General features: G+C 38.0%; 1 protein-coding gene across 3 annotated transcripts in view; it reads right to left on the minus strand.

Annotated features, from left to right (window-relative positions):
- The window catches only part of ARMC4 (armadillo repeat containing 4), a 206319-nt gene that overhangs the window by 44749 nt on the left and 146030 nt on the right, over positions 1–15540 (minus strand). For all 3 annotated transcript variants that reach the window (XM_033208997.1, XM_033208995.1, XM_033208996.1), the window contains one exon: positions 15177–15398. In XM_033208997.1, the coding sequence (XP_033064888.1) occupies positions 15177–15398 (222 nt within the window). The remainder of the gene's footprint in view (positions 1–15176; positions 15399–15540) is intronic.

Consider the following 15540-nt stretch of genomic DNA (forward strand, 5'->3'; position numbering starts at 1 on the left):
TCAATTTTCCTAAGTGCTCCTGGATATTTTAGAAGTCAGCTGAATCATCTCAGAGGTAAAAGCATTGCCTAGCGCTCCCCAAGGAAAAATGAAAAAAAGAGGGGAAAAAGTGGCTTTAAAGAATCATCCTCTGGTATAAAAATCAAGATGAGAATTCTTCATTCCTACTGAAGAGTATCTGATTTTGCAAACTTCTCTATCATAGAGGAGCAAAGTGCTAAATAAATGTGAAAAAAAAGCTCCTAATGGGTTTCATAAACAGAACCATTAAAGGGCAGCATGGCCAAGTGCAGTAATTTTCAATTCTTTTTAAAGTCGCAAAAACTACTCTAAAATAGGAGCTTGTGCACGATTCTAATGTGTAAAATAGAAAAAGTAGCTGCTCTAATTGCAGTGGGTGAACCACCCAGCAACAGCTCTGAGTACCAGCCCCTGATCTCTGTCAGGGGAACCCAGAGCTCCTTGAGTCATGGTTCAAAATCTACTAATCAAATGGACACAACACTAAAGTGAACATTACAATAATGTATGATGTTACATCATATATTGATTGTGTAGGTTTAGATACTTCATTAATTTGGGACTTAGTTTCCTCATCTGTAAACTGTGTGTTTAAAATGAAAACATTTGCTGGGCGCAGTGGCTCACACCTGTCATTCCAACACTTTGGGAGGCCAAGGCGGGTGAATCACTTGGAGTCAGGAGTTTGAGACCAGCCTGGCCAACATGGTGAAACCCCATCTCTATTAAAAACACAAAAATTAGACAGCCGTGGTGGCAGGCGCCTATAATCCCAGCTACTCAGGAGGCTGAGGCATAAGAATCGCTTGAATCTGGGAGGTGGAGGTTGCAGTGAGCTGATATCGTGCCACTACACTCCAGCCTGGGTGACAGAGCAAGACTCCGTCTCAATAAATAAACAAACACCTACATAAATAAGTAAATAAATAAATAAATAAATAAATAAAATGGAAACCTTGGCTTTGCCAGCCCTAACTTTCTATGAATTTATTCTCTAAGAGAAAATATCAAAAGAAAAGACTGCTTCATGTTAAGATGGAGTAACAGGGACTGGATTTACCTTCCTGTCTAAAATAATTTTAAAATGGAAAAAAATCTGTGAAACAACAACTTTTAAAATATTGGAAGTCAGACAACCAAAGATAGTGATTCTTGAGAGAAGGAAAACAAAAAAAGTAAGCCCTAAGATTGACCCAGACTAACTAACTCCAGGGAGAATGTTTATAGGCTACAGCACAGGGAAGGAGAGCCCAGACAAAGTTTGACAGTCTCTCCAAGTTGAGGAGACAGAGCTGGAAGTCTGGGAGAACCACAACCACTAGAGTCTTCAGGGCAGATAATGGAGATTGGGGAGCCAAACAGAGAACCCCGGGGTCTGCAGAAGGTACCTCTTGAATATTCGGCTCAGTAGTGATTAGCACCTGTATGAGGAGAAACTGTTTGAGGGCAGGAAAAGAATAATCTTCTAAACTTCTACAAGGGGAGGGACAGTGTCCATCCACCACCCAGAGTGGAAGACTTCATAATGCACAGGTAGAGTAGCCAGAGGTCTCGCCTCAGTAGTGGGAAAAAAATTATCCCTACCCTAGTCTTGCTAACAAAGCATAAAAGTAAGAACTGAAAGGATCAAATTGTTTCAAAATAGCGATCTGCGTCTTAGAACAAAGCTCGGGAATATTTATAGATATCCTGTTCCCCCAAAAAACAAAAACCGAGCACTCAACATGCTAACATTCAAGGAACTGAAAGCAACCCAGAAATGATAAATGATATTAGAATTGGATTACGTATGAAATTAGAAAAAGACTCAACATGTCAAGTAGAGACACGAAAAATGTGAAAGGAGATCCAAATCAAATGTCGATAGTATTGCAGATGTAAAACACACTAGATAGCAAAAAAGGCAAATTAAACATTGCAGGAAAAAAAAATAGTGAGCTTGAACACAAATAAAAAATTCCTAATTTAAAACGTAGAAAAAATGTAACAAAATAAACGAAGTCTCAGGGAGCTGTGGGAAAACTTTCAGCGACTAAGAGAGCTGTGGGAAAACATTTACCTATATTTTCACCAAATATAGGTGATAGTGGAGTTTGCAAGGACAGTAAAAAGGGAAGAGGATGGAAACATATTTGAAGAAATAATGGCTGAAAATTTTCTAAATGTGATGAAAACCATAAGACCACACATCTCAGAAGCTTAGCAAACTCCAAGCACAAGAAACATGAAGGAAACTACACAAGGCCCATCATAATCAAATTTCTCAAAACCAGCGAAAATTATGAAATCTTAAAAACAGCCAACACAAAAAGATGCATGACATACAGAGGAACAAGCACAAGGATGATAACAGATTTCCTCTCTTAAACAATGCAAGTGAGAATAAAATGGAGCGCCATGTTTAAAGTTAGGAAAGAAAAAATTTCAGCATAAAATTCTATACCTAGCAAAAATATTTTTCGAAAACAAAGACAAAATAAAAAGTCTTTTTTAGATATATAAGACCTGAACGAATTCATCATAAACAAGATTGCACTACCAGGAATGTTAAAAGTCTTTTAGGCAGAAGGAAAATGATACCAGAAGAAAATCTGCATTTACAGAAAGGAATAAATGGCACTGGAAAAAATAACTATGAAGGTAAGTAGAAAAGATATTTTCCTGTCTATTTAAATCTCTGGGAAAGACAATTGTTTACAGTCAAAAACAAGAACAATACAGTTGAGCTTATAATGCTTGTAGGAATCAAATGTATGATAAAAATAGCATAAAAGCGAGGAGGGCAAAAATGGAAGCATATGGTTGTACAATTCTTAAATTATATGTTACTATGTATAACATTACTAGAAGTTACATTATACTGAATTAAATACATATGCCATGAACTCTAAAGCAATCACTAAATGACAACACGGAATAATAACTAATAAGCCAAACAAGAGATAAAATGAAATGATAAAATCTTCAAATAATCCAAGAGGAGATACAAAAAGAGGAGTAAAGAGAAAGAGCAGACGGGGAAAAATAGAAAACAAATAACAAAATGGTACATTTAAAGCTAACCATGGCTGGGCACAGTGGCTCACGCCTGTAATCCCAGCACTTTCAGAGGCGGAGGTGGGTGGATCACCTGAGGTCAGGAGTTTGAGACCAGCCTGACCAACATGGCGAAATCCCGTCTCTACTAAAAATACAAAAAGTAGCCAGGCGTGGTGGCACCAGCCTGTAATCCCAGCTACTCAAGAGGCTGAGGCAGGAGAATCGCTTGAACCCAGGAGGCGGAAGTTGCAGTGAGCTGAGATTGCACCACTGTACTCCAGCCTGGGTGACAGAGTAAGACTCAGTCTCAGGAAAAAAAAAGCTAACCGTGTCAATATCACATTAAATGTAAATAGTGTAACCACTTCCCCTCCCAATAAAGGCAGAGGTTGTATAAAAGGTTGAATAAAAAAGTAAGCCCTGGCCAGGTGTGGTGGCTCACACCTGTAATCCCAGCACTTTGGGGGGCCGAGGCCAGCAGATCATGAGGTCAGCAGATTGAGAACATCCTGGCTAACATGGTGAAACCCCTTCTCTACCAAAAATACAAAAATTAGCTGGGCATGGTGGTGCGTGCCTGTAATCCCAGCTACTCAGGAGGCTGAGGCGGGAGAATCGCTTGAATCCGGGAGGTGGAGGTTGCAGTAAGCTGAGATCGCGTCACTGCACTCCAGCCTGGTGACATGACGAGACGCTGTCTCTAAATAAATAAACAAATAAATAAATAGTAAGCCCTAACTATATGCTGCCTACAATTATCCACTTTAAGTAAAAAGATACAAATATGATTAAAGGATAGAAAAAGGTATAAAACTTTAGTATGCTAATTAATATTAGTACCCTCTCAAAAAAAAGGGTGTCTATATTAGTATCGAAAATGATTTCAAAACAAAGAATATGACCAAGAATAAAGATGACCATTTTATAACAATAAAGAAGGATTTGAGAGAACATAATATTTCTAAATATATACGCACCTAATAAAAGAGCTTCAAAATATATAAAGAAAAAACTGATATAACTTCAGAGAGAAATGGACAAATCCACAATAATTGATAGAACAAGTAGGAAATCAATAAAGATGTAGAATGATTGAATAATATCGACCAACTTAATCTTAGTAAACTTCACAGAACACTATACTCAACTATATTAGAATACTCAACCATATCAGAATACTCATTCTTTTTCAAGTACATGTTGAACAATAACAAGATAAATAATGTTCCAGGTCATTTCAAAAAATTTTTAAATATTCAAGTAATACAATGCATGTTTTCCAACTATAATGTAATTATGTAAATCAATAACAGAAAGGTCACTGGAAAATCCCCAAATGGTTGGAAACTAAATGACACAGTTCTAAAAACACACTTCTAAATAATTCATAGGTCAAAGAAGAAATCAAACAGGAAATTATATAAAGTGTTTTTACTGATTGAAAATGAAACACAACATATAAAAATTTCTGGGATGCAACTAGAGCAGCATTAGAGATAAAGTGCTAGCACTAAGTGCCTCTGTTAGAAAAGAATACGTGTCTGATAATTCTCTTAGTTTTCATCTTAAGAAACCAGACGAAGGATAGCAAATAAAACCCTACATTGGCCGGGTGCTGTGGCTTACACCTGTAATCCCAGAATTTTGGGAGGCCGAGGCAGGTGGATCATCTAGGTCAGGAATTCGAGATCAGTCTGACCAACATGATGAAAACCCGACTCTACTAAAAATAGAAAAGTTAGCCAGGCATGGTGGCACATGCCTGTAATCCCAGCTACTTGGGAGTCTGAGGCAGGAGAATTCCTTGAACCCAGGAGGCGGAGGTTGCAGTGAGCCAAAATCACGCCACTGTACTCCAGCCTGGGCAACAAAGAGTGAAACTCCACCTCAAAAACAAAACAAAACAACAACAACAACAACAACAAAAACCCTACATTAAGCAGAAGAAAGGAAGAAAGAATGATCATGTTGGAAATCAGTGAAATAGAAAACAGAAAAATAGAGAAAATCAATAAAACCAAAAGTGATTATTTCAAAAGATCAATACAATTGATAGAGTTCTAGCTAGAATTTTTGTCTTCTCTTTGATCCTAAGCAAAGAAAAGACAAGTTTACCAATATCAGAAATAAAAAAGGTTCCATAGCTATAGATTCTACATACAATAAACGAATAAAGGATTATTATGAACAGTGTTATGCCAATACGTTTGACAACTTAGGTAAAATAAACTAAATTCTTGAAAGACATAAGCTACCAAATCTCATTTAAGAAGAAGTAACCTGAATAGCCCTACATTGGTTAAAGAAATTAGATTTGTAATTTAAAACATTCCACAAACAAAAACGTTATGTTCAGATGGCTTTACTTGTGAATTGTACCAAATATCTACAATATTTAAGGAGAAAAAAATAGCAGTACTATAAATCTTTTCCAGAAAATTGCAGAGGAAGGGACGCTTCCTGACTCATTCATTGAAGCCAGCATGACCTGATACAAAACAAAGACACTGCAAGGAAAGAATACCACACATCAATATCTCTCATGAGCATAGATTCAAAATTCTGAACAACATTTTTGCAAATTGAGTTCAATAATGTATAAAAAGAGTAACATATCATGGTCAAGTAGGTTTTTCCCAACAATAGTGAGTTGGTTTAACATTCGGGCACCAATCAATATGATCATGATAGTAACAAACCAAAAAAGAAACAATAATAAGATAATCTCAATAGATACAGAAAAAGCATTTGAGAAAATCTAGTATATATATTCTTGATTTCTAGAATTCTCATCAAAGTAGTAATAGAAGGGAACTTTCCAACATGATAGAGGTCACCTAAAAAAACTGAAAGCTAACATAAAGCTTAATGGTGAAAGACTGAATGCACTCCCCCAAGATAAGGAATAAGATGAGGGTATTTGTTCTTATCACTTCTTCTCAATATTGTGTAGGTCAACTATCACTACGCAAAATGCTTGGGACTAAAAGTGTTTCAAATTTTCAGATTTCAGCATATTTGCATATACAGAATATCTTGGGTGTGGGACATGAGTCTAAACACAAAATTCATTTATGTTTTGTATGTACCTTATATACACATAGCCTGAAGGTAACTTGATATAATATTTTATTTTATTTTATTTTATTTTTTATTTTTTGAGACGGAGTCTCGCTCTGTTGCCCAGGCTGGAGTACAGTGGCTGGATCTCAGCTCACTGCAAGCTCCGCCTCCCGGGTTTATGCCATTCTCCTGCCTCAGCCTCCCGAGTAGCTGGGACTACAGGCGCCCGCCACCTCGCCCGGCTAGTTTTTTTGTATTTTTTAGTAGAGACGGGGTTTCACCGTGTTAGCCAGGATGGTCTCGGTCTCCTGACCTCGTGATCCGCCCGTCTCGGCCTCCCAAAGTGCTGGGATTACAGGCTTGAGCCACCGCGCCCGGCCGATATAATATTTTAAATAATACTGTATGTGAAACAAAGTTTCACTGTGTTTTGACTGCAGTTAGTCATGTGACATCAAGTGTGGAATCTTCCCCTTGTGGCATCATACTGGCACTCAAAGAAATTCAGATTTTGGAGAATTTTGGATGTCAGATTTTAGATTAGGGATGTTCAACCTGCATAGGAGTTTCCAGCCAGTGCAATCTGGCAAGAAAAATAATTAAAAGGCAGTCAGGTTTAAAAGGAAAAAGAAAAACTGTTTATTCACAGATAACATGATTGTTTATGTGACATGCTGAGAAACTACAATGTGTTTTTGTATAGCTCAAAATCACAAAACGAAACGTGATTTTTACATTTTTGTATTGTTGTAAATAATAAAAATAATAGCAACAGTAACAGTAAAACAAAGAAGATTCTGCAACAGGGACTCTATTGACCCATAAAACCTAAAATATTACATTGCCTTTTAGAGAAAAGGTTTGTTGACTTCTGGTCTATGTAGAAAGTTTGATGGAATCTAAAAACCTACTAGAATAAGTGAGTTCAGCAAGATTGGAAGATATGAGATTAACATACATATTCTATTTCTACATCATACCAATAAACAATCAGAAATTGACATTTTAATAATACCATTTACAGTAACATCAAAATGTTAAACATATATGGATAAATCTGACAAAGATTTGAATAACCTGTACACTCTAAACTATAAAATGTTACTGAAAGGTACGACTTGAATTAACAAGAGTATCCCTTGTTCGTGATTGGGGAAAGTTAATATTGTTAAGACATCGATATTTCCCCCAAAATACATAAATTCAACAGCATTCCAATCAAAATCCCAGAAAGCATTTCCTGTATAACTTGGCTAACTGATTTTAAAATTCCTGTGGAAATGTAAGGGCACTAGAGTAACCCAAACAACTTTGAATAAAGAATTAGGTAGGAAGACTTATCCTACCTAATTTTACTTTTGTAAAGCCACAGTAATTAAAACTGTGTGGTACTGGCATAAATATAGGCAACTATAACGATGGAACAAAACGTATATCAAATTGATTTTTATTTTTGTTAATTAATTAATTAATTTAATTTTTTTTGAGACAGGACCTGACTCTGTTGCCCAGGCTGGAATGCAGTGGTGTGATCATGGCTTACCACAGCCTCAACTTCCCAGGCTCAAGTGATCCCCCACTTCAGCCTTCCTGCTAGCTTGGACTACTGGTGTACAACACCATGCGTGGCTAATATTTTGTGTGTGGAGGTCAGGGGGATGGGGTCTTACTATGTTGCCCAGGCTGGTCTCAAACTCCTAAGGCTAATCAATCCTCCTGCCTTGGCTTCCCAAAGTACTGGGATTACAGGCATGAGCCACTGTGCCTGGCTCAGTTGTTTTTGTTAATTGCAAAAGAAATTCAGTGAGAAAAGGGCAAACAGTTTTTTCAATAAATGCTGCTAATACGCCCTCCAAATGAACTTTGATTCATAATTAGCATCACAAGAAAGTTTACTTAAATGAGTCATAGACTAAAAGTGAAAAACCAAAAATTATAAAATTTCAGAAGAAAGCATGAAATCCTTGTGACCATGTGCTAGGCAAATATTTCTTGGATATGCAACCAAAAACACAATTCATTAAAAAAAAAAAGGACTTCATCAACCTTAAAAACTTCTGCTCTTGAAAAGACACAGTTAAGAGAATGAAAGACTAGCTACTGACTGGGAGAAAATATTTGCAAATTACACATCTGGTAAGCAACCGGAATGCATACAGAACTCTCAAAACTCAATAATAAGAAAACAACCCAATCAAAAAGTGATCAAAAAATGTGAACACTTTGCCCAAGGAGTTATACAGCTGATATACAAGCACGTAAGAAGATGTCCACATCATTAATTATTAGGAAAATTGAAATTGAAATCATAAGATACCATGATATACCTATCAGAACATCTAAAATCAAAAAGACTGGCCATACCAAGTGTTGGCAGGGATGCTTTCCTATACAGCTGGTGGGAATGCAAAAATGGCACGCTTTGGAAAACGGTCTGGCAATTCTTTAAAAAGTTAAAGGTACACATACTGTATGATCCAGCCATTCACTCCTGGGTATTTACCTAAGAGAAGAGGAAGCAAATGTCCACCCAATGACTTGTACATGAATGTTTGTAGCAGCTTTATTTGTAACAACCCAAATTGGAAATAAATATTCATTAACAAATGAAAGGCGATTGGGCACAGTGGCTTACACCTGTAATCCCAGCATTTTGGGAGGACGAGGCGGGCAGATCGCTTGAGGTCAAAAGTTCGAGACCAGTCTGGCCAACCTGGCAAAACCCAGTCTCTACCAAAAATATAAAAATTAGCCCGGTGTGGTGGTGCACGCCTGAAACCCCAGCTACTCGGGAGGCTGAGGCACGAGAATTGCTTGAGCCAAGAAGGTAGAGGTTGCAGTGAGTCCAGATCGCGCCACTGCACTCCAGCCTGGGCCACAGAGAGAGAGTCTGTCACAAAACAAAACTAAACAAAACAAAAAAGAAAGGATAACCAAATTATGATAATTTCATACAACGGACTACCACTCAGCGATAAAAGAGTTGATTGATCCACGTAAGAACGTGAATGAATGTGAAAATAAGTAAGCTGAGTGAAGGAAACCAAACAAAAAACCAAGTACTTACAGTAGGAACCCATTTTTCTTAAGTTCTAGAAAATGAAAACTTATCTATATTGACAGAAAGCAGACCAGTGATTGGCCCAGGCAGAGTGGAGCAGGAGACAGGGATTATGAAAGGGTACTGGGAAATTTTGGGTGATCATCATTTTGGTTTGGTAATAGTTTCATGTGTATGTGTGGGTATATGCATATATATGTCAAAATCCATCAAACTGTACACCTTAAATATGTGCATGTGTATGTCAATTATTCCTTAAAGCTGTCAAGATTTCTCAAAATTAAAAAAAATGAAATAAAAGCATTTGATGTACGTATGATATTAAAGTTGAACATGATGAACTAAACTCTAACTTACTGGACCCCTTCAGTAATCATGAACTTCTTTCTCACTTTACAGGAGAAATACAAATAAAAAGAAAAAAGCCAATCAGAAACAAGTCTGTTTATTACTCTGTATTAGTATATATTCATCGATACCAATTGATTAGGATCAGTAAAAGATTTCATCTAGTTATTAAGTTATTTAATAGCACATCACCTAGTAAACTCTTCTCGGCACTCCAAGGAAAGTCTGGAATGGGAGAAAAGCACTCAAAACTACAGCGACATTAAGAGTTTTAATTAACAGAAAATATATTTAGATAAAAAATTAAGTATACGGGCACTTAATGAGTGTTTCTAGGTGATCTTAGTATCTAAAATCCGTTTACTTGACTCGCAAACATTAGCGGTATTTTTTTTTTTTTTTTCCTGTGCTAGGCTTCAAAAATGATGGGTGTGTTTGCATCTGGGATCATCTTTCTGGCCCTCTGGAACGCCAGTACATGTACTGAGCCTAGGAGGCAGCGAGCCTGTTGGCTGTACCAATTCAGCAGTTCCAGTTGAACTGCTCTCCACTCACTCTGCCAATGCTGGACATACTTCTGATTGTATTTGTCTGCAATCTCTTCAATTTCCTGTCTTTCAGAAAGTTATAAGCCATGATGTAGTTTTCACTTGCCTGGTATAGACATTTGCAAAAACAAATCCAATGTCACCATGGGGAAAGAAGCTTGACGCCTTTAATAGGTGCTCATCAGTTTTCTACTTGATCACTTTTTCTGTCCTAGGAAAGGGCTTGCCTTGATGAATTTTTTCCTGCAATTTATTCTTCCCCATTACTCTCCTATGCTACAGTTTTGTTATAATTAGCAAATAACTCGGGTACCTCTTAGACTTCTCATATTTTCCACAGTTTCCAACAAATTTGCATCCATATTCACAAGGTTTTGTAATGGTACAAATCCCTGGGCTGATACATTTGAAAAGGAGGTCTGTGCAAAATCATAAAGAGAATAGGATTGAATACTCCTATCATACTGTATTAGAGGGAATTGATTAACACATTTAGAAGAGATTTTTACCTCTTCTAAAACACAAGCTGATTTTTCAACATAATTGGATCAGAAAATCCTTGTTGACCTCTTAGCAGTATTTAAATACAAACTCTTCTGAAACTTGCTCTTCCTTTGGCTTCTAGAACTCCTGGTTAACCTCCTAACTTCTCCAGTCTAGTCTGACAGCACTTCTTCCTAGTTTACATGCCCCGAAAGTGAAAATGTAGAAATTTCCCAGGCTTCTCTAAACTCTCTGCCAAAAACATCTCCTCCACTCTCATTAATGGTTTAATAACCCCTGTTGATAATTTCCAAATCTCTCCACTCTCCCCTCTGGAATTGCACGGTCCGGCAAGGAAACCACTAGCCACTGGTGTGCTCTTAAAATGTGGCTAGTGCGGCCGGGCGCGGTGGCTCACACCTGTAATCCCAGCACTTTAGGAGGCCGAGGCGGGCGGATTACGAGGTCAGGAGACCGAGACCATCCTGGCTAACACGGTGAAACCCCGTCTCTACTAAAGAATACAAAAAATTAGCCAGGCGTAGTGGCAAGTGCCTATAGTCCCAGCTACTCGGGAGGCTGAGACAGGAGAATGGGGTGAACCCAGGAGGCGGAGGTTGCGGTGAGCCGAGATTGCGCCACTGCACTCCAGCCTGGGGCAGAGCAAGACTCTGTCTCAAAAAAAAAAAAAAAAAAAAAATGTGGCTAGCGCAAGCTGAGATATACTGGTGGGTGGATCACCTGAGGTCAGGAGTTCGAGACCGGCCTGGCCAACATGGTGAAACCCTGTTTCTACTAAAAATACAAAAATTAGTCGGGCATCGTGGCGGGTGCCTGTAATCCCAGCTACTCAGGAGGCTGAGGCAGGAGAATCGCTCAAACCCAGGAGACGGGGGTTGCAGTGAGCCGAGACTGAGCCATTGCACTCCAGCCTGGGCAACAAGACTGAAACTCCATCTCAAAAATAAATAAATAATAATAATATAAAATATCTTAAGTAATTTTTATATTGATTATATGTTGAAATAACAATATTTTGGATATACACAGTTTATCCTTGAACAACAAAAGTTTAAACTGCACGAGTCCACTTATATGTGGATTTTCTTCAGCCTCTGCCACTCCTGAGACAGTGAGACCAACCCCTCTTCTTCCTCCTCCTCTTCAGCCTACTCTACGTGAAGATGACAAGGATGAAGACCTTTATGATGATCTACTTCCACTTAATAAACAGTAAATAGATTTTCTCTTCCTTATGATTCCCTTAACACTTTTCTTCCTCTAGCTAATTTTATTGTACTAATACATAATACATATAATATACGAAATACGTATTAATCATCTGTTGATGTTTTTGATCAACAGTAGGCTATTAGCAGTTAAGTTCTGGGACAGTCAAAAGTTATAAGTGGATTTTGACAGTGTAGTGGGTCATCACCCCTAACTCCTGCATTGTTCAAGTGTCAAGTGTATCGGGTTAAATATATTACTAAAATTAATTTCACCTTTTCCTTTTATCTTTTCTTAAAGTGTGGCTGCTAGAAAATTTAATATTACATACGGGGCACATGTGACATTTCTGCCAGGCAGCGCTGCTCTGCACCTAAAATTCAAACTGATGATTCAAACTGAACACATTAGAAACTGACTCATCATATTCCAGACCCTGCTCCGTCACCGTCAGGGCAGAATAAGCCTCAGCCTTCAGGAGACAGACACACCGCATTACATCGGCCACTGCTGTTGAGGAAATTGTCTAACAAAGCAGCTAATCCTAGGATCAATTACTTATGAATAGGTGACAGGGTGACTCTGGTCATTGTCAAAGAGCCTGTCAACATTCAGTCATTGGCAGCTGCAGCAGGAATGTTTGTACAACTGGAAAATAACACGACAAGCATTTGACAAGAAGCGGGCAGCAGGAGTTAGGAACAAAGACAGCCAGGGTTTTGCCAAAATACTGGATAAAATTTACCTGCATTCAAAGTCAGAAATGTTAGCAGTCACACATGTAATTGTGACACATTCTTTGCAGGTAATTGAACCACCCCGATGTGCCAAAATATTTTGCTCATGAACTCTTCCTCTTCCTCTTCATCTAGACTGAAATCTGGAATCATTTTTTACTAGGCTTTCCTTTATTCCCATATCCAAGCAACTATCAAATTATGATTCTACCAACACCCAATATGCCACACCTACATTTTTTCCTCCTTAAAGAAAACCAGAGAAAGGAAACACAGGTTGTTATGCTTCCCCCATGACCCCACAAGTTCTGGGGCTCAGAACAGAGTAGGAAAAAGAGGTTGAGAGAGACAATCTCCAGGTTGCATATTTTTGCTGGTAACACAGCATGGTAAGGCCTGCCTCTATGTTATTGCAGAGTAATTTACAAAAAAAGTACCCCATTCTTTACAGTTTTCCCCAGTAGAAATAACAGGTTGTTGGAAATGCAAACAGACTAAAGAGAAAGGCCCCCAAGAAACCCAAGGATAATCTGGGAAAGGCTCTAGAACACAACAGACACCATTTTCCTTCTTTGCTTTTTTCTTTTCTGTCCTTCACTCTAAATCTTTCTTATTGCCTTACTTTTCTAATTCTACAGTTTCTCTTTACAGAAACTTTCCTAACTGTGTGGGTGGGCAAACACAGTTTGATCACTTTACAAGGTAGGATAATATTCATAAATGATTTTGGATTATCTATTGGCTTGCATCTGAAGAAATCATTGTGAGTTGCATATACACCAGGCATTTATGTCAACTGAACCATTACATGTACACCTTAATACTTTTTTTTTTTTTTTTGAGACAGAGTCTCACTCTATCACCCAGGCTGGAGTACAGTGGCAGTGGTGCACTCAGCTTACTGCAACCTCCACCTCCCAGGTTCAAGCAATTCTCCTGCCTCAGTCTCCCGAGTAGCTGGGACTACAGGTGCGTGTCAATACATTTTAAAACTTTTTGAGCTTAAACTAACTGGCAGTTGTCTAAGCATATGCTATATGTCAGACATTTCTACCCAGCTACTTAAATAGTTTTCTTTTTTTTTTTAAGACTGCATACTTAGGTTGTGCAAGTCCCTGTTCAATAAAAGTATGTATACTTTTAAATTAGAAATATCTTCCTTTTTGAAATGAGAACACAGTCATATTGAGACAATGGCCTTTTTAGCATTCTTGAACAACTGGAAGTTAATGTTCCAATATGGTTTTTATAATCTACTTTTAAAAATTGTTACTTAGTTTAAAAGATGGGGTTTTTTGCCAGATTTTTGCTTGAAGAAACTAATCTGGCCTAATTTACATGCTGTAAAAACAGATTTATAATGGAAAGGTTGACACATTCAAACATAAATTGAGTTGAATTTCAGAAAAATTAACATCATATTCTCCCACTGGAATAGATTTCAAGAATTAATTAAAATAATTGCCTCAAAAATTACCAATTGGTATGTTAAGAGTACGATTCCTCCTAAGATGTTTCATATCTGGCATATCTAGATTTGACTAGATATGACTAACTGGAGTTTTTAACTCTTAGCTGAAACAACAAGTCCACTTTGGGCATCTATTTTAAGATGTAAATGCATCTGGTTGTCATAGGCTCCAAATGAAGGTAATAAACAGTAAAATGATATTGTACAAGGAAACAGGCTATAGAAAAGAACTAATATTTTAAATCAATTTTCCTAATACATGTAAGCTGTTCATGTACTCTAAATATTTTTATATTTATTGCCAGCAGAATATTCTAGGTAGTTTGCAATGTGTAGATAAGTTAGAGTCTCTTTACAGAAACTTTCCTAATTGTCTGCTGATGCACAGATTTAAACAAACGAACATGTCTTTGAATCTATCCATTGTCGTTATGGTTTAGACTGACAAGCTCCACCTATTTATTGTTTCAGCCAGTTCCTCTGGTGTTTAGTTGGTGCCTATGGTTGTCTCTATCCTTTATTATTTATGTGTTAAGTAAACACTATAGCCAATAGAATTGTGAATACTACTGTTTGTTCATATGCTGTACATTTTCTTTCATCAATATCAAATTATGGAATGATTATTTTACTAAGGACATTTCTATGCTTTAATTTAGAAAAATTCTATCTCCATACAACTTTTCTGCAGCATAAATCAGCATAACACACTGGCTGGGCATTGTGGCTCACTCCTGTAATGCCAGCACTTTGGGAGGCCAAAGCGGGAGGATCACTTGAGGCCAGCAGTTCAAGATCAGCCAGGGCTGTATGGCAAGACCCTGTCTGTATACAAAATTAAAAGAATTAGCCAGGTATGGTGGCATGCACCTGTAGTCCTTGCTACTTGGGAGGGTGAGGCAGGAGGATCACTTGAGCCCAGGAGTTCAAGGCTGCAGTGAACTATGATTGCACCACTATACTCCAGCCTGGGCAACCCAGTGAGACCTTGTTTAAAAAGGAAAAAAAAAAAAAATCTTGGTAATGCATGGCTTGAGTGCAGCCATGATGCAGCAGGCAGGCACTTTTGTATCCCTGAATACCTCCTTCAGAGAAATCTTAGTGATGCCTAAGTTTCTTTCCAGCCTACATTTACCACCAAACTTGGACTAAACCACAAAGTCATTCAACTGTACCTTTACTGCACCGTTCTCATGCATGGTGATGCAGTTATCAGCATCTTCGGAGAGTTGGTACAAGGCCTGAGCGGTCGCCCGATGCACGTTGGTGTCATTCGATTTCAAGTAACGCACTAGTGGAGCCACTGCTTTGTGCTCACCGAAGGCCACTCTATTCCTGCCCCACATACAGCAACGTGAAATAGCTTCTGCTAGATGATGTCTCAATTTATTGTTATTCTGTGCAAAGGAAAATGAATTGGGATCTGTGCATTGTAATGACCCTGCAAGATCATGTCAATAAGCACTTTATGTTTATTAACCATTAAGACACCAATGAGTGTAGAGAGAAGGGCCAGCTGGCTGACTACCTAGGTGATGT

This window comes from Trachypithecus francoisi, unplaced genomic scaffold, assembly GCF_009764315.1.
Source record: "Trachypithecus francoisi isolate TF-2019V2 unplaced genomic scaffold, Tfra_2.0 Lachesis_group9, whole genome shotgun sequence".
NCBI lineage: Eukaryota > Metazoa > Chordata > Mammalia > Primates > Cercopithecidae > Trachypithecus > Trachypithecus francoisi.